This window comes from Pipistrellus hanaki (assembly GCF_964339955.1).
Source record: "Pipistrellus hanaki genome assembly, chromosome: 14".
Classification (NCBI taxonomy): Eukaryota; Metazoa; Chordata; class Mammalia; order Chiroptera; family Vespertilionidae; genus Pipistrellus; species Pipistrellus hanaki.
The window spans coordinates 47,863,567-47,883,924 of record NC_140516.1 but is presented as its reverse complement, the minus strand read 5'-3'; the positions used below and the strand labels follow the sequence as shown (position 1 = coordinate 47,883,924).

The 20,358-nt window shown below is 50.0% G+C and overlaps 1 protein-coding gene across 2 annotated transcripts in view; it reads left to right on the top strand.

The window, feature by feature from the left end:
- The first annotated feature begins 268 nt into the window (after positions 1-268).
- GFRA1 (GDNF family receptor alpha 1) overlaps positions 269-20,358 on the top strand; it is a 177,601-nt gene continuing 157,511 nt past the window's right edge. The window contains exons 1-3 of one of the 2 annotated variants that reach the window (XM_084903606.1): positions 269-662; positions 1,410-1,703; positions 2,914-2,997. In XM_084903606.1, coding sequence (XP_084759732.1) covers positions 623-662; positions 1,410-1,703; positions 2,914-2,997 — 418 coding nt within the window. In that variant the 5' untranslated portion in view covers positions 269-622. The remainder of the gene's footprint in view (positions 663-1,409; positions 1,704-2,913; positions 2,998-20,358) is intronic. The other variant, XM_084903605.1, reaches the window with a different exon arrangement.

The following is a 20,358-nucleotide window of genomic DNA, read 5'->3' as shown; positions in this document are numbered from 1 at the left end:
GGGGAGGGCTGGCTCTGGAGCCGGCGAGCCGGCGCGGGGAGGGGGCGGCGAACTTCCCGGGCGCAGGGGCTTTCCGCGCCGGGAGAGCCGCCGCCGCCGGGAGCCGCGACTCCGCGCCGCTCCGCGCTCCGCGCCGGGAAAGTAACGTTTCTTATTGATCCGCCGGCGCCCAGCCTCAGACCCGATAGACTCCCCTTGGACTTTGGGAGCCGCGTCCGACCTCTGAGCCCCTCCTCCGCGGGTGCGGGAGGCTCCCCGGAACGCACGCCCCCCCCCGCACCCCCTCCCGGCGCCCGGACCGCGGAGGGTGGGCCCCGCGCCGGGCTCCGTCCGGAGAGTCCGCCCGGCGGGAGCGGAGGAGGCGGAGCGGCGGCGGAGGCTCCGGGAGAGGAGAGCTCGGGCTCATTGCACAGCGCGCTCTCCCTCCTTCCAGGCGCCGGACCGGACCGAGCCCCCGAGCCCCGAGCCCCGAGCCGCACCGCCCCCGCCCCGGCGCCCGGCAGACGGCGGAGCCCCTGGATGGGGCTGGCCGCGGGGCGCCCGGGCACCGCTGCCTGCTGAGCTCCCGGACCGGACGGCGGTCGGTGTTCTCGGCGAAGGGGACCAGCCGCGCGCCGGCACCATGTTCCTGGCGACGCTGTACTTGGCGCTGCCTCTGCTGGGTAAGTCGAGGCTGCCGCCGGCGCCCGGGCCCGCGGGGTCTCCCCCGGGGTCCTCGGGCGCGGGGTGCGGGATGTGGGGGTATGTGTGTGGCGGGGGATGGGGGAAGGCAAGTTCCATTTTGGGGCTCCGGCGCCCCAGGCTGGGGAGGGGTGTCGGCGCGCACCGGCCCGCAGCCGCCCGTGCTGGGTCCTGCATGCCTGTGGTTTCCCATGGCCTGGCCTGGGTTGGGGGAATAAAGGGGTGCCCTCCCGCCTGGGACCCGCCACCCCGGGCCGTCCCGGGGAGCTGCAGGGGCGCGGCGGGCAGGTGGGGTGGAGGCGTGCACGGGGCCGGGAGACAAACTTGGGAGGGAAAACTTTTTCCCGGAGCAGCAAGCATCCCCGTGCTCCCCGCCGGGCGGGCCGCGGAGCCGGGTGCCCGCCGCTCCTGCTCCCCCCCCCCCCCCATCCCCAGGCTCCAGGCGAGGGGGACCGGAGAGCGGCTGGAGCCCGGGCTGGGGCCGGTCTACCCGGGGCTGCGGGGCCTGCACCCCGAAATGCCTGCAAAGCCTCCGGGTCTTGGAGGTCGGGACTGGGTGGGGGGAGACCCGGGCTACAGGAGGTCCCAGGGCGGGAAAACTGGCTCCCGGGTGTAGTGGGGGGCTCCCTCCGCAGGGCGCCCCAGAGCCTGGTCCGGCACGCGCCCTCCCGGGGTGGGACCCCGGTCCCCGCCTGGCCGCGCTCACGCCCCCCCCTCCGGCCCCCCAGACGTGCTGCTGTCGGCGGAGGTGAGCGGCGGGGACCGCCTGGACTGCGTGAAAGCCAGCGACCAGTGCCTGAAGGAGCAGAGCTGCAGCACCAAGTACCGCACGCTGAGGCAGTGCGTGGCGGGCAAGGAGACCAACTTCAGCCTCGCGTCCGGCCTGGAGGCCAAGGACGAGTGCCGCAGCGCCATGGAGGCCCTCAAGCAGAAGTCGCTCTACAACTGCCGCTGCAAGCGCGGCATGAAGAAGGAGAAGAACTGCCTGCGCATCTACTGGAGCATGTACCAGAGTCTCCAGGGTACGCGCCCACCTCCTGTCTGCCCTCCCCCACCCTCCAGGCTTGGCGGGGTCCCTCGCCGGGGTCTGGCTGACCTCATCCCTCACCCTCCTCCCAGCTGCAGAGTGAGGACCGTGCATGGGCCCTCCCTCAGGGGCTGCAGCAGCTGGCAGTTGCTGCCTGCCCAGCTGTACTGTTGGGGCCTGGTTGTTGGAAAACCCATCATGGGGTGAGGCCCCCCCTCCCCCCCCCACCCCCGCTGACCTCTTTGAAACCTGGTCAGAGCTTCCAGTAGGAGGGACCCATTCAAGGCCGCCTTAGGGACGGGCCACTTGTCTGTAAGGAGAGTTGGCTTCACAGAATAATCATTCAGACTGGCCCTGCGTCCTCCCTGGAGTTGCCCCCTTTATTCTGTCCTTCGGTCTATTCTGACCGAAGAGAAAGAATGAAGTGTTAAAGGTCCTGCAGAATCTATTCTATCTCTACCCTCCCCCCTTCCCCGTTCCAACTGATCAAAGGCTGATGTGGGAAAAGCCATTTGTCATCTTAGATTAGTTGAGTCTGGGACCAGCTGGTGTGGTTCAACCTCGGTTAACATGGATGCGGCTCTGAGCGGGACAAGGCCCACAGACATCCACTTTGGCAGATGTGGCTCATGTGTGTAAACCCAACGCAGACATCCCCTGCATTCCCTCTTCACGGAGAGGTCACCTCCGAAATTTGTAACACACAGAATTGGCCTATCAGCTACCGCTTCCCTTCAGAACCTACCGATGACAACCAGTTTCCAGCACTGACTGATGAACAGCTAGGGCAGCCGCTTTCTGACCACATGCCATGCTTCTGGGGCAAAGGAATGAATGGGGGGGGCCTCCTTTGAGTCACCTGTCTCCCATTGGCTCCTGGAGGGGAGGGGGGGAGAGACACGTGACATCACTGGTTTCTTCCTCTCTGATCTCATTCCTTTGCAGAAGTGGGAGAGTGTTCTGGCAAAATCAGGCTGGGCTGCTCTTCTGTGTTTTCATGGCACTCTGGGGAGAGCCAGGACAACAAAGGCAGAGGGAATGAAAAAAAAACAAAACAAAACAAGCAGAGCCAAATAGAGGCATTTGAAGTCTTTGAAAGTTTCAGCATCCTTTTGTTACACAATCATAACATAATTAGAATTCAGATTCAGGCCTGGGATATGTCTGTGCTCCAGATCTGAGCCCCATCTTCCTGTTGCTTTTAGGAAATGACCTGCTGGAAGATTCCCCGTATGAACCAGTCAACAGCAGGTTGTCCGATATATTCCGGGTGGTCCCCTTCATACCTGGTAAGCAGATTTGTGCTTCTACTCGGGGGGCCCTCGCCTGCGTGAAATCCGCTGGCTAGCATTCCCTTCGGCCCTCCAAGAGTGTGTGAGGAGGTGTTTGAATGGCGCAGTGTTTCTGGGAAATTAGAAATAGGATGCTGATAATGAAGAGGCAGAATGACTAGACGTGATTGTATGGCTTGAAAGTAATTCTAAATGAAGTAATGTGGCGTGGTGGATTGGAAGGGGTTGGAGGGCGGTGACTTGGTTGAATTTCGCCCCCACCATGCTGAAATACCATTGGCCGACTCTTGCAGAGGGAGTGCGGGCTCTGTCTGTAGGTGGCAATAGTATTCTCTTCTTTATGCTTCAGACACAGTGCCTCCCTGAAACGGGATCTGTGTAAACCATGCCGCTTACTTTATGAGATGTCTGAGGATCATCTGAGATTGTTGAAGAATTTTGGATCTGTTCATTTGTCTGCCTTTGCTTTAGAAGATTAAGCTCTCCCATTTGTTAACAGTTCTTTTGTCTGTAATTTTTCCCGAGCCAGTGTGTGTGCATATGTGAGATCCTGTGTTACTGCCCCGGTGGCCTTATACAAAGTAGCTTTGCTATCCAGGGCTTGTTTTGACTGTCTTTGCAATTCTACGTTTGGCTTGGAAATCAACCTACATTGAGAATTAAGCTGTTATAACGTCTGCATTCAGACAGCCGCATAAATAACGAGCGAGGCAGTAATCTCTCTTGGTAATGTACAGGCTTCGGACTGATGTTGTCTGTATTTGTTTACGGTGAAGGCATCTTCCCCCAAGTATACACAGAGCCATCACAAATGATATGTTGTCCGTGGTTATGCCGCGTGGTTAGTGTTGGATTTGATTCTATGAGACAATGGTTTGTTGCTGGTGAGAGTGTGCTGGGTGTTCTATGCTTTTTTGTTTCCGTACAGAAAGCCATAAAACCACGGGAGTGTGTAAATATTGAGCTCGGGGGCGGGTGTATTGGAGATACATGTACTCATTCACAAACATCCATTGAGCACCTACTATGTCCTAGCCATTGGGGTTTTGGCAGGGAGCCAGACAGATGTCCCTGCCTTCATGAATCTTAGAGGTAGCCAGCAAGGGACATTCATCAAGCCCTTATTATACTGTGCCTGTTAAAATCTTCGCCTCATTATCTTATGTAATCATCATCAGGTGTGTCTTAGGTAATCTTGTTTCCATTTTAGAGACAGGCGGTTGAGGCAGTGTGAGGTTAGGAAACCCAGTCCAAGAATCACAAAGCTCCTAAGTGGAGGAACCAGAATTTAAACCCCCATTTGTTTGGTTCCAAGATTATGGAATGTCTGCCCCTCGCCTACTCAGTGTGTGGGCCTCAGAACCAGCCCCAGGGTCACGTGGGAGGTGGTGAAAAGGGTGGAATCTCGGGCGCTAGCCCAGATCTACTGAATCAAATTTTCATTTCAAGAAGAACTCTGGGCTTGGTGCTTCAGATGCTCATGAATCTTTCGAAGGACTCCTCTACGTTATTCTGTCTTTTCTTTGGTTCAGAGGAAAAGTGTGTGTGTGTGTGTGTGTGTGTGTGTGTGTGTGTGTGTTGGAATAAGATATGTGGGTACAAGTTTAGTATCAGGCATTCATACGTTATCCTGGAGAATGTCAAAAACGTTCATTCTAAATCCCTACTAATGCTCTGTGTCCCCTTGGCCCAGACAGGACAGGTGTTTGGGATCAGGTCTGTAGGAACTGGGATGGGTTGTGGTAGTTGGGATACCAGAAGTGAACTTGGCCTTCCAAGTGCTTTTTATGTTTTGTTTTGTTAATCCTCCCCTGAGGATAGTTTTTCCATTGATTTTTATTTTTTTATTTTATTTTTTATTTTTTAAGAAAGAGTAGAAGGGAAGGTGGGGAAGGGAGGGAGGGAGAGAGAAAGAGAGAAAGAGAGAGAAACATCTATATGGGAGAGACATTGCCTCCTGCAGATGCCCTGTCCTGGCGCTGGAGTCTGAACCTGTACCTCAGTATGTGACCTTGACCGGGAATAGAACCCGTGATTTTTCGGTGCACGGCTGACACTCTAACCATTGAGCAGCACAAACCAGAGCCTTCCTAGTGCCTTTGAAGAGCAGTGCCTTTGCCTGCTGTCTACCCAGGGGTGTGTTATCTCTCAGTCTTTGTCCTGATGCCTGGAAGGATATGGACCTTCCCATGCACAGTGAGAGGAAAGCCATTGGGGTTATAATTTCAGAACTGCTATGGGACTCTAACAGACTCATTTTCCCTCACTGAATCTCTCTCCTCTTGGTATAATGAGGCCATGGGAGCGAATAATCTCCAGTCCTGACAGTCCATGATTCTGAGAGAAGATCAAGGCCACGTCTAGAATGTCTCCACTGTGCTCTTGCGTTGCCTTTTCAGTCCTTGGCTTCATGACACACTCCACGTGGCTGGGTCATTCTCAGACACCACTGGTGCATCTGCATGTCTTTGATGAGTACAGGAGATTCTCCTGCCTTGACCAGGTTTTATTCATTCGCTTTTGGATCCCTCCCTCCACCAAGTGTCTTTTCATAGCAAATGTGACCCTGAGTGTGAGACCTGGCCTGTGAGAACCCAGAAGTCATGATGAATTAATCAGAGCCCGGAAGGCTTTGTCTAGAACTACATTTTGTCTCTCAAGGGCATTGAATTTAGGTTCCAGCATTAATGAGCTTTGACTTCTGACAGTGACTCTGGGCTTTAAGAGGGTGTAGGACAGCCAAATGGAGCGCTGAGAGGGTTTAAGTCATTGAATAATGCATATTACCCAGCTTGGCGTTGGTAGGATGGAGAAGGACAGAGGAGCAGGATGATAAATGTTGTGTTTCCTGGCTTGAATCTGAGTTTCTAGAACATCTCTTCTGTCTTGAAAATCTCTCGGAGGAAACCAGGACAACAGGGCCTCTGCCTTTTGCAGATATGGCAGCCATCAGAGTTTCCATATTTGGTTTTCCCTGCCCCATGTGAAGGGAATGTTTATCCACATACATTAAGTGTGAGCTGAATCTCTCACCGAGCAAGACATGTTTGACGTTCTTGAGTTTCCATTTTCTTTCGACTCCTCAAAACCCAGTCAACTTCGCCATTGTTTACTCCATCACCAGTTAAAAGGCCACATGGAGGTCAAGCTGTCATTTGTCCTGAAACCTGAGCTGCAGAAGGGAAATGAGGCAGCCTAGTCAGGGAGAACTGTGGTGGGAGATTGGGGGGACCACTCTTGTGGAAATGGCATAACAAACGTTTGGACTCTCAGGCACTTAAAAAAACACCTTTATTGTTGAGATTATTACAGATGTCTCTCTTTTTCCCCCCTCCAATGCCTCCCTCCGCCCAGGCCTTCTCCATCCTATTGTCCGTGTCCATAGGTAATGCATATGTGCCTATAAGATCTTAGTTTAATCTCTTCCCACACCCCCACACCCTTTCCATCTGAGAATCGTTCCATTCCCATGCCTCTGATTCTATTTTATTCACCAGTTTCTGGTCATTACTAGTTTCCTTACTCATTTATTTTTATTTTTAGATGCTGTTGTTGATAGGTATGTATTTGTTGGCATATTGTTGTTCATATTTGTTATCTTTTTCTTTTTCTTCCTCTTAAAGAATACCCTTCAACATTTTATTTAATACTGGCTTGGTGGTAATGACTCCTTTAGCTTTTTCTTGTCTGTGAAGCTCTTTATCTGACCTTCAATTTTGAGTGATAGCTTTGTTGAGTAGAATAATCTTGTTTGTAGGTTCTTGCTCTTCATCACTTTGAATATTTCTTGCCACACCCTTTTGGCCATAATTTCTCTTGAGAAATCAGCTGACAGTCATATGGGTATTCCTTTGTAGAGAACTAATTGCTTCTCTCTTGCTGCTTTTAAGATTCTCTCTTTGTCTTTTGCTCTTGGCATTTTAATTATGATGTGTCTTGGTGTGGTCCTCTTGGGTTCCTCTTGTTTGGGACTCTCTGTGCTTCCAGGACTTATTTCTTTCAACAGGTAGGGGAAGTTTTCTGTCATTATTTCTTCAAATAGGTTTTTAATACTTGCTCTCTCTTCTTCTGGCACCCCCCATAATGTGAATGCTGGAACACTTGAAGTTGTCCCACAGGCTCCTTACACTATTTTCATATTTTTGGATTATTTTTTTTTTTTGCTCTTCTGATTGGGTGTTTTTTGCTTCCTCATATTGCAAATCATTTATTTGATTCTTAGAATCTACTACTCTACTGTTTGATCCTGTATATTATTCTTTATTTCAGTCAGTGTATGTTTAATTTCTGACTAGTCCTTTTCCATTTTTTTGGAGGTTTCTAGAAAATTATTGAGTAACCCAATAACCATGATTTTGAATTCTATATCCAGTATTTTGCTTTCTTTCATTTCTTTCATTTGTGATATGTTCCTTTGTACCTGTATTTTGGTTGTTTCCCTATGTATTGGGTAGAGCTGCTATGTCTCCTTGAGTTTTTAGAGTGGCCTTGTGTGCTAGGTGTCCTATAGGGTCCAGTGGGTCAGACTCCCCAGTCACCTGAGCTGGGAGTTCTAAGTGCACCCCTTTGTGGGCTGTGAACACAGTCTGGTTGTAGTTGAGACTTGATTGCTGTTGGTGTCACTTGGAGGAATTGACCTCTAGACTAATTGGCTGTGAGGACCATCTGTGACTACAGTGGGAGAGCTGCTGTGCAGGAGACACCCCTATGGAGCAGGACTTGCTTCAGTGGGGCTTTGGTGCTTACTGAATCTGCCCCTTGAGTGTGTCACTTATGGATTTGTAGAGTTGTAATCTGGTATGGTTTGACACTGAACACTGGGTATACTGGCTCTTGGGTCTCCAGGGATGTGCAAAGTCAGCCACTGTCTGGGGCCAACCAACAAGAGCTACAGAGAGATCTGCAGATTCCTCCTCTTTGTATTGGGTTTGGAAGTGCCCAGATGAGGCCCAGCTATGAAGCAAGATAGGCTGCTGCTGGTGCTGGGTCGTGGCTCTTTTATTGATAGGTTTTGGGCTCCCTGACTCAGCTGCAGATTGTTTTACAGGTTTCAGCCTGAGCAAGCACAGGCCATTTATATGCAAAAGCCGCTACACACAGGGTGGGATTGTAAACTGGATGAGGCTGGGTCTTAGGGAATCACCAGGGCAGAGCAAACATAAATGGCTGCCAGCCAGCCCTATGTGACCTGGGAGAAAGCTGCCCCTGAGTTCCTGCCCTGATACCAGGCAATCCAGTACCTCCTTGTGTGTGTGTCTGCGTTCCCCAGAGCCTGGTGCTGGAGCTCAGAGGAAGTGGGACCTTTAAGTTCAGTTTGTGGACTCGCCCTCTGCACCTCCTCACCTCCTACCAGTCTCAGTGTACTTTTTTTTTTTTTTTCTAGTTGTAGGGCTTCCATTCAGCCAGCTTTCCAACGATTCTGGATGATGATTGCTCTGTATTTCAGTTGTAATTCTGATGTAGCTGTGGGAGGCAGCAAGTACAGGTGTTTACCTGCGCTGCCATCTTCAAATCTCCGGCTCTCAGGCACTTTAAAGGGCCCCAGCCAGTGCCTGTACTGTGGGTTGATGCCGGTGTGGTTTATAGGGATCTCGGATATGAAGAATCAGGCAGTGAGAGGGAGTGCACAAAGGAAAAAGTGAGCCATGCAAGAGCGTGTTGGAAGAGGAGAGAGAGCCCAGACCAGTGTCTGAGGGCCACGAGAGGGCGCGCAGAGGAGCCACCACAGGTGCTTCGCATCCACGTCTCCAGCAGCCGTGCCTCTCAGCTCTTTCACCTTCATTCTGCCTTGTATTTTCTTATTCACGGAAGTTCAAGAAACAGCAAGAAGTAAATAGTGCTTTGAAAGGAAGATGAACTTGTTGGCAGTGCTTTTGGACTCTCTGGAGGGAGAGACAAAGCAGAGAGAGATTTTGAAAGTTAGAGGGGGGTGCCAAAGAAAGCCTGAGGACGAGAGGATCTCAGGGGGAGGAGGTAAGCACCTCCACGGGCAGCCGGCAGAAAAGAGGGCTTTGAGGTTTGGAAGTATTGATCGGGAGGTTGGGTTATGTAGAGAAGAGTCAAGAGATGCAAGACCTTCTTAGGATATAATAGAAGTTCGTGGAATTGCAAATAAGAATCAAGTGGATAGGTCCCGGGGACAGAGTGATGTTAGGATCTGAACAGCCTCAACCTGATTCGGTGGAAGACAAAGTTCCAGCTTCTGGCTCTGTGGTTATTTCCTCCCAGGTCCTGGGCGTGGCTTAGACCTTCCCAGGAAGCCTGGGAATCTTGAGATCTGTTCCCAAGGAATGAATTGCTCTAGGATGAGAAGCCTCTAAACTCTGTTTTAAATCTGGCTCCTTTTTCCCCCCTGAATGATGCTACGAATCATTAGCCATAGGTAGTATTTCTGTTATAATGTTCCATCATATTTATGTCACTATTAAAAAAAAACTTTCTGAAAATTTTTTTACACGTTGAAGAGGAGCCTTATGAGGTCATCGGCTGTCATGTCAGATCATGATGACAGAGAAAGGTTTGTAAATACCAGCTGCTAGGGGTGTATGGTGGCTCTTTCCCTTCCACTCAGCTCTCTGAGATAACTAATTATCTCTCCTGTTATCTATGCTGGCATATGGTAAACCCCTTAGCACGCCAGCTTGTCCCACCACCTCCTCCCCACGGACGCTTCCTGAGCAATCCGTTCCCCACGGACTTCATGTGCATTCACGTTCTTGCACCTTTGCCCATGGCTTTGCCTCTGTTTGGGAAGTCTCTCTTGGTTCTTCAAGACCAAGATCAGATTTCATCTCTGAGGGCCACACTGCAATTCTCCCTGACAGGCACTTCTACTCAGCAGGCTTGCAGGCTGCATTTTGCTCCTGCCTTTACGGTAGCTGGTAATCACTGCATACTGAGAGGGCTTATTTATGTGTCTGCCTTTTCCACTGCAAAGCCCGGGTCCTGCGCATTAGGCTGGGCATCTTCTCAGCATGGAGCATCCTTCCTGGGCCTGAGCAGGCATCTCATTAGCCATGGCCGTTTGAATATCAGAGATGAAGGGCCTGAAGTGACCCCTCCTTTTACAGAACTGAAGCTCAGAGAGGAAAAGCAAAGTGGCTCCTTTCTGTTCTGCGTATTCTCTGGACAAATCTTATCCATTCCCAGGACCTCAATCTCCACTTACACCCATGACTTACAGCAGTGGTCGGCAAACTGCGGCTCGTGAGCCACATGCAGCTCTTTGGCCCCTTGAATGTGGCTCTTCCACAAAATACCACGTGTGGGCGTGCAGGTACAGTGCGATTGAAACTTCATGGCCCATGCGCAGAAGTCGGTTTTCTGCTCTCAAAAGAAATTTAAATAGTTGTACTGTTGATATTTGGCTCTGTTGACTAATGAGTTTGCTGACCACTGACTCAGTGTCTTCCCTCCTATTCCAACCTCTCTTGGGCTCTAAACCAGTTATTTCCAGCTGAGTCCTGGATGACTCCATCTCGCTGTATCTCAGTTACTCCAAATGCAGCACATCCACAATGGATCTCATCATCTCTCTCCTTATACCCTTCCTTTCCCCATCTCCTCTTTTACACAATAGCATTATCTAAGTGATAAGCGTTGGGGTCATCTCCACTCCCCTTCTACCATCTCATGTGTAAAGCTGGACCCATCACTAAGTCCCACTGAAATTACCTGCCCTCTCTCTTTCCTGTCTTATCTCTCACTTGCACTCTGCCATGGCCTTCTTCTTCTTTTTAAAAAAATATATTTTATTGATTTTTTTTATAGAGAGTAAAGGAGAAGGATAGAGAGTTAGAAACATCGATGAGAGAGAAACATCGATCAGCTGCCTCCTGCACACTCCTCACTGGGGATGTGCCCGCAACCAAGGCACATGCCCCTAATTGGAATTGAACCCGGGACCTCTCAGTCCGCAGGCTGACGCTCTACCCACTGAGCCAAACCGGTTTCGGCTGCCCTGGCCTTCTAACTGTCCTCTCTGTGTGTAGTTTCTCCCGATTCCACCTGGCCCCCTCATTGGCAGGTCTTCTCCTAGCAGCTTGGTGACTTGGCTTCAACCTTCCTCCCTAGATTTCTCTATTAACTGATCTTCGGTCGCACTCCAGTCACCCTGTGTCCAAACAAGCGGGGTTGACCAGCTGCTGTCCCAACCGTGGTCTCAGCAGCTCCATGTCTCTCCAGCTGTGTGCCTGCTGGTGCTGGACAAAGAACATATGCTCTGGAGCTCCATCCACCGGGTGCCTCTGAGCTCTCACTTTGCAGGTCATATGCATTTTCTGTGCCTCAGGCTCCTCAGATGCAAAATGTGATGTTGGTAACTCCTACCTTATAGGTTCTTGTGCATTAAAGATGCAGCATGTAAAATACATAGACTAATGCCTGGAACATAGTTGGTCCTTGATAAGTCTTGGTCATTTAAAAAAAAAAATATATATATATATATTATTGCTTTTTTACAGAGAGGAAGGTAGAGGGATAGACAGAAACATTGATGAGAGAGAAAAATAGATCAGCTGCCTCCCGCACACACCCTACTGGGGATGTGCCGCAACCAAGGTACATGCCCTTGACCAGAATTTAATGTGAGACCTTTCAGTCCAAAGGATGCTCTATCCACTGAGCCAGACCGGTTAGGGCAGTCTTGGTCATTTTTTTATGCTGTGCCAATGCCATGTTCGCCATTGACTTGCTCCTGACTCCAAGACTGGGGCTCTCTTCAGCAGACCGTCTTCCCTGATCTCGGAACAATGATTCCATGTCCTAAAAAGGATAGCAGTCCCCCCGCTTGAGGGAGGCCGCTCACAAGCCACCTGGGACAAGAAATGAAAAACCTACCCTCTGTCCAACGGGCCCTGGAGGAAAGGTCTGAGTCTTCAGAACCCAGTGTGAGTCTTAACTCCCCTCGGTGGAAGGTCTCCCCGCTGCTCAGAACCCCCCTGTTCCTTCGGGGCCCCTCCTTCTGCTCTGTGGTCGGAGGTGAGTTGGTCACGGGGAGGGAGCTCTTCCTGTGCTTAAGGATCTCTGTGATCAGCCTTCCCTTCTCAGCTTGACTGATTCCCATCCTCCTGACCTCTCCCCATAAATCTCCCTCCGACGCCCCTCGGCGCGGGAAGAATTACGGCCCCCGGAGCAGGGCACGCCGCCCAGCTGGGAGCTGCTTCCGTCCCCAGGGGCTGGGCTGAGCACGCGGGCATTTCACTTTCACAGGCCACTACTTTTGGATTCTATTCTCTCCCTCTCCCGCCCCTCAGCAATCCACTTCTATTGTGGAGCAATAAGATATTACAATAAACAGGTCAAAAAGGAAAATGAATTGAAATCACCTACAGGGCCAGTTCCCAAAGATAATCGCTGTAAACAGGTTGGTATGAGCCTTTTAGATTTCCCCCCCTATATATGAATGTGTGTGCATGTGTGTGTGTGTGTGTGTTTGTGTGTGTGTGTATTTTCTTTTTTCAAATAAAAATGGGGTCATATTCCACACATATTTCCTGATCACCTACCCGATGACCCGAAGGGTCTTCTGTCTTCTTGTGACACTGACCACTTCCTAAAGGCCAGTGTTAATATGATGACGAGCTGTCAGCCTCGCGAAGTTTGATGAATAAAAGAGCAGCTCATCCCGGTATCTCAGTCGTCATGGCGAAAGGCCTCTGTGCCCCAGTGAAGGTTGTGAAGGTAGAGACAGCCAAACATTTCGCCTAGGGTGACTGGAGGCCCCGCTACCAGGAGAGGGGACATAAAACACCAGTGAGTGACAAGTAATCGTATGAACTTAAGATTGTTACAAGGCTCAGAATTATTTATAGCCAGTATGCCTGTCCTCATTTCTTCTCCTTAGTCTTCTGAAGTACTGCTTTCTGCCATCTCTTAATTTTTCTGCTGTCGAAGCTTATTCTTTCCAAAGGATGTGCTTTGTTGTTGTTGTTCTTCTCTGGGATTTAGTACCAAATTCTCAAGAGAAAAGTATCAAATCAGGATGGTTTGATCCAAAGAGCACGGGTCCAAGAGTCAAGCTTGCGGTTTCCCCCTCTAACCAGCAGGGTGACCTTGGGCCAGTGTCTGTCCTTCCTGAGGGCCATCTTTTATTTTAAAAAAGGGTCAGGGGACAAGAGTCGTCTTTAACTTATTTTTCCTTCCATCTCCAAGGGCCTGCTTGGTGAACCTTGGATGATTCTGAGACTTACCGTTTTTTCCTTCTAGCATTTTCTTCAGACACTTGCGATCTCGGCATTTGTAGTTATCATACTATAATAACATTTGTAAACCATGATCTATTAAATGTATACCTTAATCTGAACCAGGATATATTGATAGCATCTCATTTGAATATAGGGAGGAAGATAACACAAAAAGAAATAGGGAAACAGACAACAGAGTAGGAAGGAGAAAAACACAGGCAGGAGTGAGTCCAGTAGACAAAATGCCTGTCATAAGATTGTATTTTACACAAATTAAATGGTCGGAAGTGCCGCGTTTGTTTTACAAATAAATAAAATCGGTGGATGGGAGCTGCGGTGGGGCTTTTGGAGGTCACTCCAGTCCAGTCCCCGCCTTTGGCTGATAAGAAAACAATTCCATATATTTCCAGGACGGGAGAACATAAGTCGTCTAGGACAGCGATGACAAGTAAAATTAGGTGTGTGTGTGTGTGTTTTTAAGTGGGTCCTTGAAACCCCATTTCCTGGCATTTCCCCCACCTCTTTCCAAGGGTCCTTTACCTGGTCACGCCTGTGCCCCCTCTAGGATGGCACACTTTGTACACAGTTAGGGGGAGAACCACAGCCAGCCACTGTAGTTACAGAGCTGGTGCCCATCGTTTGCAATTGTTTCCAAGGATTAATTAATAGGTCTTTGTTTGGCAACAGAAACCAGTGGCTGGAACGTTGGTTTCCCTATCTTTTGGCTCCCTTCAGAGTTCCCTGCAAGGAAAATGAGAAATTATTTGTTGCTTGAAGGCCCCCTCCTAGCCCTCCGATTAAAAAAAAAAAAAAAAAATCAATCCTTTATCTGGAATTTTCGTTAAAGAAGCCAGCCACTTCCCATAATTTAGAGACTCCAGGAGCTGGGTCAGTGATGAAAACGAATGGGTGATTTGCATAAGGGGCTAATTTATTATGTCCCCCGGGCATTTCTTTCATCTCTCCTTCCTTTCTAATTAACGTCCTGAGAGGGGGCCTATCACCATATCAGAAATTAGGGATGAAGGCGGCTATTGTTAACCTTTATTCTTATGATTTTTTTTTTTTTTAATTTTCTGTGATCTTTTAACCATTTTCATATCCAGGGACTCCTGTAGACAGGGCGGGGAGTGCATGGAGGGATTTTTTTAGGGGTGTGCTGTTGTATGATCTTTATTCAAAGAGGTAGGTTGTTGCAAAAATAAAAGCGACTCAGGAGAGCTCTCCAGCCACAGAGGGATTTGCAAAACCTACCGCAGGATGCAACAGTGGTGCGGACTTATTTCTAAAACCGAGCCCTCTGAGCATCGGTATACACATGTACACACACAGAGATGGCTACATTCGTGTATCTGCCTGCTCACGTATGCATGGATGTATAGTGTGTGTGAGTGTGGATGTCTATAATAGTCAACACTTTGCCTCAAAAAGGTCCTCCTTGTCAGGTGTCTCGCATGGCTCTGGCTGTGACAAAGGCAGCTGCGTGTGAGAGAGTGGGACACAGCTGAGGAAAGGCGAGAGAACAGCAATGTCTCAAAAATCAATTGCAATTTACACCTACTAAATTGGCCCAAGATCCCCCCATTCAAGCATTAGCATAAGACAGACTTTTAATCATTTGGTCAAATGGCCCGTTTTTGGTCAAACCACAGGTCCCTCTAGGACTCTGCCGATCCCTCCCAGAGCTCAGTGATCTCCAAGCCTGCTCTCTCTTTAAGGGAGAGGTATGGCTGAAACCGGTTTGGCTCAGTGGTTAGAGCGTTGGCCTGCAGACTGAAGGATCCCAGGTTCGATTCCAGTCAAGGGCATATACATTGGTTGCGGGTGCGTCCCCAGTGGGGGATATGCAGGAGGCAGCTGACTGATGTTTCTGACTCTCTCTCCCTCTCTCTTCCTCTCTGTAAAAACAATCAATAAGCCGGGACCAGTTTGGCTCAGTGGATAGAGCGTCGGCCTGCGGACTGAAAGGTCCCAGATTTGATTCCGGTCAAGGGCATGTACCTTGGTTGCGGGCACATCTCCAGTGGGGGTGTGTGCAAGAGGCAGCTGGTCGATGTTTCTCTCTCATCGACGTTTCTAACTCTCTGTCCCTCTCAATTCCTCTCTGTGCAAAATCAATACAATATATATTAAAAAAATCAATAAAATATATTTTTAAAAAAATAAATAAAGGGGAGGTAAGTGCAGGGAGAGGAAACCTCCTGGGGGCCCCTGCTGAGTGCCCGCCCTGGGCAGCCTGTGCCGGGCATTTCTTCCTTTGGGGCCCCAGCCAATGAGAAGAGCTGGGATTCATCTCTGATCTCTGAGGTGGACACCTGAGCTCAGAGAGGTTGAGCAACTTTCTCGGGGCCACACAGCTGGTGAGGGGAAGCGTTCAGATTCACAGCTCGTTCCTGCATCTCCAAAGCCTGTGCCCTTTCTGCTGTTCCTGGCTGAGATGTTAAGCCCAAGGCGGGCTTGTTTATTTAAGGATCAGATAGCCAGTCCCTTCGCTCCCTCCTCATTCCCAGTTTCTTCTCCCCTGCCTTTCACCCGAGTCCCTGTTTGACGAAAGGGCCTGTGGAGTTGACATACACGCCGATATCGATTATTTTCATACTTAAGCCCCGCATTCTGACGCATTCCTAATCGACGACCGAAATCTCGACCATGCACAGTGTTAAAAGCGTTCTTGCAAGACTGCAGAACTATTAACTCAAATAAGCAACTTCTTTTCTTTTCCGTGTGAGATGGAAGGCTTCTACAGTAGAGCGAAATGCCTGGGGCCATGTTTTCGGTCCCGGTGTCATGTAAATAGCATTACCTAGTGGTAAGGGGAGGAATATGTAGGTCAGATCCACCTTGAGGTGACTTAATGCGCTATTCATTCGGCTTCCGCCTTGCTGCCACCACATCCCTTCGCGTGCCTCCGAATGGCCCAAGCAGCACCATGCTGACCGCCAGTGCTGCCGCCCTCGGCCCCTGATCTTCTCGTGTACAGTGAATAATGTATGAAAATGAGTATTGATTCCATTCTTTGTAGGAACAGGCCAGCAGGTTTCTTAAAGCCTGTGTTTATGAAATGTTTCATTGATCCCTGTAATAGGCGTTTCAGATACACTCTTGAAGGCCATACCAGGAGATCAGGGAATTCCGGCCAGTCCTCCATGGAATCCCATTATGTTCTCGCATGCTCAGGGATGCATGGCAGGTGGCATTGGAATGGAGAAAGGGGTGGCCAGGCTGAAACTCTAGGCCTATCCCCAGTTGCTATCTCCATGAGACCTCAAGAGAACGAGAAGCAATGTTGCAAGAGCTGTGAGAAGCAGCTAGCTAGGTGTTTGTAGGTAATCACTCGTGCCAACCTTGTTGAAGAGTAGGTACTCATAGCCCCATTTGGTAGATAAGGAAACTGAGGTCCAGGATACAGGTCGGAATGGCAAAAGTCCACTGTTATCTGGGTGCCCATTTGCACGGACTTAACAGGAGAGAGTTCGTGAAAGTTAAGTGCACAACCTGCATGGAGGATTGCAAAGCATTTTACTGAGGGATAGGCACTGGGTGTCCAAAAAATGTATATGCCAAAATAGATATAATAGCGGATAGCTCAGTTTTGAGAATGAAATGTATTTTTGATTAGATATTGGCTTTATAATGATGCAAAGTGTGTGTATACATATTTTGGGGACACTTTATATAAATCATATTACATATATTGTACACTGAGTGGCCAGATTATTATGATCTCTGAACGCATAATAATCTGGCCACTCAGTGTATATTCTATATAATAAAAGGCTAATATGCAAATTGTCTGCTCGACCAGGAGTTTGACCAGCAAGCAGATCAGCCAACTGCCCATGTCCCCTCCCCAGGGGGCTGGACCCCACCCATGCATGAATTCATGCACCTGGCCTTTAAAAATACACACACACACACACACACACACACACACACACTGAGTGGCCAGATTATTATGCGTTCAGAGATTATAATAATCTGGCCTCTCAGTGTATATGATACATGCATTTATTTCAGAATGTAGAGAATTGGTCAATTTCTCTATCCGTTTCAACATTTTCCAGTGTGATAGATGATACTTCTGCCAAATGCATTCATCAGATATTTACTGAGAGCTGTGAGCTCAGTGGGCAACCTGAGTGACTCAGAGATAAATAGGACCTTACCATGGCCTTCCAAGGATTCTCCTGGTTTAGGGGTAGGTATGAATGAACAACATTATGATGCAGAGTGGGAAGTGAATGTGTAGAATTCCTTACAACACTCAGATGTAGCCCCAAGAAGGGAATAACTGATGAGGTGGAGCTGTGGGTCAGAGAGGGCTTGCTGAAGGGGACTTGGGGTTTTGAGGAATGGATAGGAGTTTGGTCAGTAGAGATGGGGGGGAGGGGAGGGCATTTCAGGCAGACAGAGGCACAGCATGAACAACGCACCAAGAGTCCAAGGTGCTAGTACTAAGCTCCTTGCTGTGGCTGGAGCACAAGGCACCAGCCGTGATGGGAGAAGGGATGGGCAGGTTAGCCATGTGCCTGGGCTTGGTCTTCGTCTCAGCAGGACCAGGGAAGGATCCTGGTTACTTTATTTTAGCATTGCCTAAATTTTTTAGGTTGAATCATATGGTGAACTAGCAGAAGTGTCATTTGGTTCAACATAATATAGTTTTGTTTCATAACAGAAACATCACCTCTGGATGCTTCTAGACCAGAGATGGCCTTTGTGGATGAGTAACTTCTCATCGCAGAAGGTCCCTTCTGGGGAAATAATAAGGAGGCTAGGAGCCCCATGCTGTTTGCCTCAGCTCCTGGTGGACTTGGAGCAAGTGTAGGTCAAGTTCACCTTCTTCTCTCCCAGAATTGCCTCCTCAAGGCTTCAGGGTGAAAACACCAAGTGTACAAAGGCCCCATTTAGGTGCCAGTGATGGGTGGGCAGAGGAGCAGGAGTCCTGGAGGCAGCCTGGGGCTCACAGGGTGGTCCTGGGGAGGTGGGTAGGCACGGATAGAGCAGGTGACAGAGGAGCAGAGAGGTGCCAGCAGGAGGCAGAGTGGTCTGGAGCCACATCTCAAAGGGTCTTAAGTCTCAAGTGGTAGGAGAAAGACAATTTGGCTTGTGGTAAGAGAATGGATATCGCTGAAAATTGCTCAGTGGGGCCCCTTACACATTGAATGACCTGGCTGGTAAAAGGAGACCTCCCCTGGTGGTGGGAATGTGGACAGTCTTGGATCCCCACCTGCCTTTCTGCATTGCCCCAACCCCAACCCTAACCCCAACCCTAACCCCAACCCCAACCCCAACCCTAACCCCAACCCCAACCCCAACCCTAACCCCAACCCTAACCCCAACCCCAACCCCAACCCCAACCCCAACCCCAACCCTAACCCCAACCCCAACCCCAACCCTAACCCCAACCCTATCCCCAACCCCAACCCCAACCCCAGGTCTGCCCTCTGTCCTGGACTCAGGATGGGCTCTGCTTTCTGACTTGGGGACAGTGTCTCAGAGTGGATCCCCCAGGGCTGTCCTCCTGGCCTGGAGGGATGGCCCTGTCCATCCTCTCTGTGGACCTGGATGGGCTCGTTTCTTCACTTATTTTCTTTATTTAATTCTTCTAGCTCCCCAGTCCTGCGTCTCACTGGGGAGTTTTCTCTGCCAAATCTCCAGCTTACTTCAGGACATTTCGCAGGAGAGTGTCTGAATAAAGACTCCAGATTCTAAACGCAGGGAGTTGTCTTAATTGAAAGAGATGCCCGCTAACCCCGGGGCGCGCTGGGGAGGGAGGGCAGGGAGGGAGGCTGTTGGGATGGCGGCCAGGAATGACTGCAACTCACAGAGCCGGTGCCCGAGGAGTTCCCGGACTCTGTGTGCCCTGAGTCCGGTGTGTTTATGACAGCGCTGTAGTGACACTGTGGGGGTGGGGCGGGAAGAGGGGGTGCTGCCCTTTAGTGCTGCAGCTGGTCTTGGGCGAGAACATACCCAGAGCCAGGCAACACTCCTACACCAAGAACCAGCAGGCAGTCCACTGCTGTCTTTCCAGAGGTGGGGGTGGGACCTGGGAGGGGCGGGAGCTGAGGTCCTGGTGAGCCTAGGAAAGGATGAAATACGGAATAGTTGTGGTCAAGAGCAAATCTTGGGGATTCAACATGTGCAGATTTGAGTTCCACATCACAGAGGTACGGCATGGCTGAGAGAGCCTCTGTCCTAGCTCCCCTGTCTGTAAATGGGAGAATAATGGCCTCCTATTCATGAGGTTCCTGGTGGCAACACTTAAGAGAACAGGACACATATCCGGAAATGGTAGGGGAGAGACTGCCCCTCTCCTGTCTCCTCCGTTTAAATACCCAGACTTCCTCCTTCCTCCTCTCCCAAGGTATTAGCATGACAGAGGAACAGTGGATTGAGTGGGTGAGGTCTCTTCTGCTGAGAGAAAGAGAGGGAGAGAGAGAGAGAGACTGAGACTAATAGCCATCAGGAAATGGCAACCACCAATGTAATTCAGTCCAAACCATTGGTCACCTTCTCAAACAATGACCAGTAGTCATCTTCTCTGAGAGGCACTCCGCGCTCGGCACTTTGCTGGTTGCCGGGGAGATGATGGAGGACCAGAGAGAAAGCAGAACAGAGGGAAGTGCCGCAGAGAGAGAGGCAGGAGGCGGGGAGACGGAGGGAACTTGGGTGCCAGAAGGAAAGCTCTGGAAGGAGGTGGCAGAGCCTGGGGTGCAGGGGTTTGGGAATTGGATTCCAGGGGAGCCCGGGACACTGGAGGGAGAGGAAAGGGTGCTCACGAGTGTTGGGCGCGCCAGGCCTGGGCTGAGCAGCTGTGAGCGTGGTGGAAACCCAGTGTTTTTCTTTCCCGATGATTCTCAAGAACGCCGTATTAAATTTTGTTTACCAGGGGAAAAAAGTGATGTTTGCCAACAAAGTGGGAGCCGCGGCGGCATTGTTTCCCATTAGCTGTGTAAGGTTCACTGACGATGGGCATTTTTTCATTCTTGTCTTCCAAATTGTAATTTTCAAAGATGAGGCATTTCATATTCAAGAGTTTCCTTTGTCTGAGATAAATTATTCATTCCCACCCAGTTGCAGGAACAATGAACATAATACTTAATGCATCACAATTAAGCGGGCGCAGCTTCGTATAAAATTATGTTCTGTGCATTTGGGTGGCAAACACAGCCGC